The sequence below is a fragment of the Merops nubicus genome, unplaced genomic scaffold, assembly GCF_000691845.1.
Source record: "Merops nubicus isolate BGI_N331 unplaced genomic scaffold, ASM69184v1 scaffold44341, whole genome shotgun sequence".
NCBI lineage: Eukaryota > Metazoa > Chordata > Aves > Coraciiformes > Meropidae > Merops > Merops nubicus.
Genome location: NW_008589797.1, coordinates 1 through 302, shown reverse-complemented (window position 1 = coordinate 302; position 302 = coordinate 1). Strand labels below are relative to the sequence as shown.

Here is a 302-nt window from a genome sequence, read left to right as displayed (position 1 = left end):
AATAAACCAACGTCCCAGCCCCAGACTCATCAACGTCACCATCCAGTTCAAGCTGAAGGCCATCAACATCCAAACCATCATCAACAACGAGCTGCCCGACTGTTACACCTTCACCATCACCGTGAGTGCACCACCACCCCCCTTCCCGACCTGGGGGGGGTGTCACAGGCGGGTGACAGTTCCTCTTGTCCCCCCCAGATCACCTTTGACAACAAGGCCCACAGCGGGCGGGTGAGGATCCGGCTGGAGAACCGGGCGGACATCAAGGAGTGCAAAGATCCCAGCGTCTCCGGGAGAGGTGG

The 302-nt window shown here is 59.3% G+C and overlaps 1 protein-coding gene across 1 annotated transcript in view; it reads left to right on the top strand.

Moving 5' to 3' along the window:
* Positions 1-285, top strand: part of LOC103781964 (mucolipin-1-like) — a gene marked incomplete at both ends in the record, with an annotated part of 2,010 nt that extends 1,725 nt beyond the window's left edge. Inside the window, 2 exons of the mRNA XM_008949692.1 lie at positions 25-121; positions 199-285. Of these exons, the coding sequence (XP_008947940.1) occupies positions 25-121; positions 199-285 (184 nt within the window). The remainder of the gene's footprint in view (positions 1-24; positions 122-198) is intronic.
* Positions 286-302: the final 17 nt, after the last annotated feature.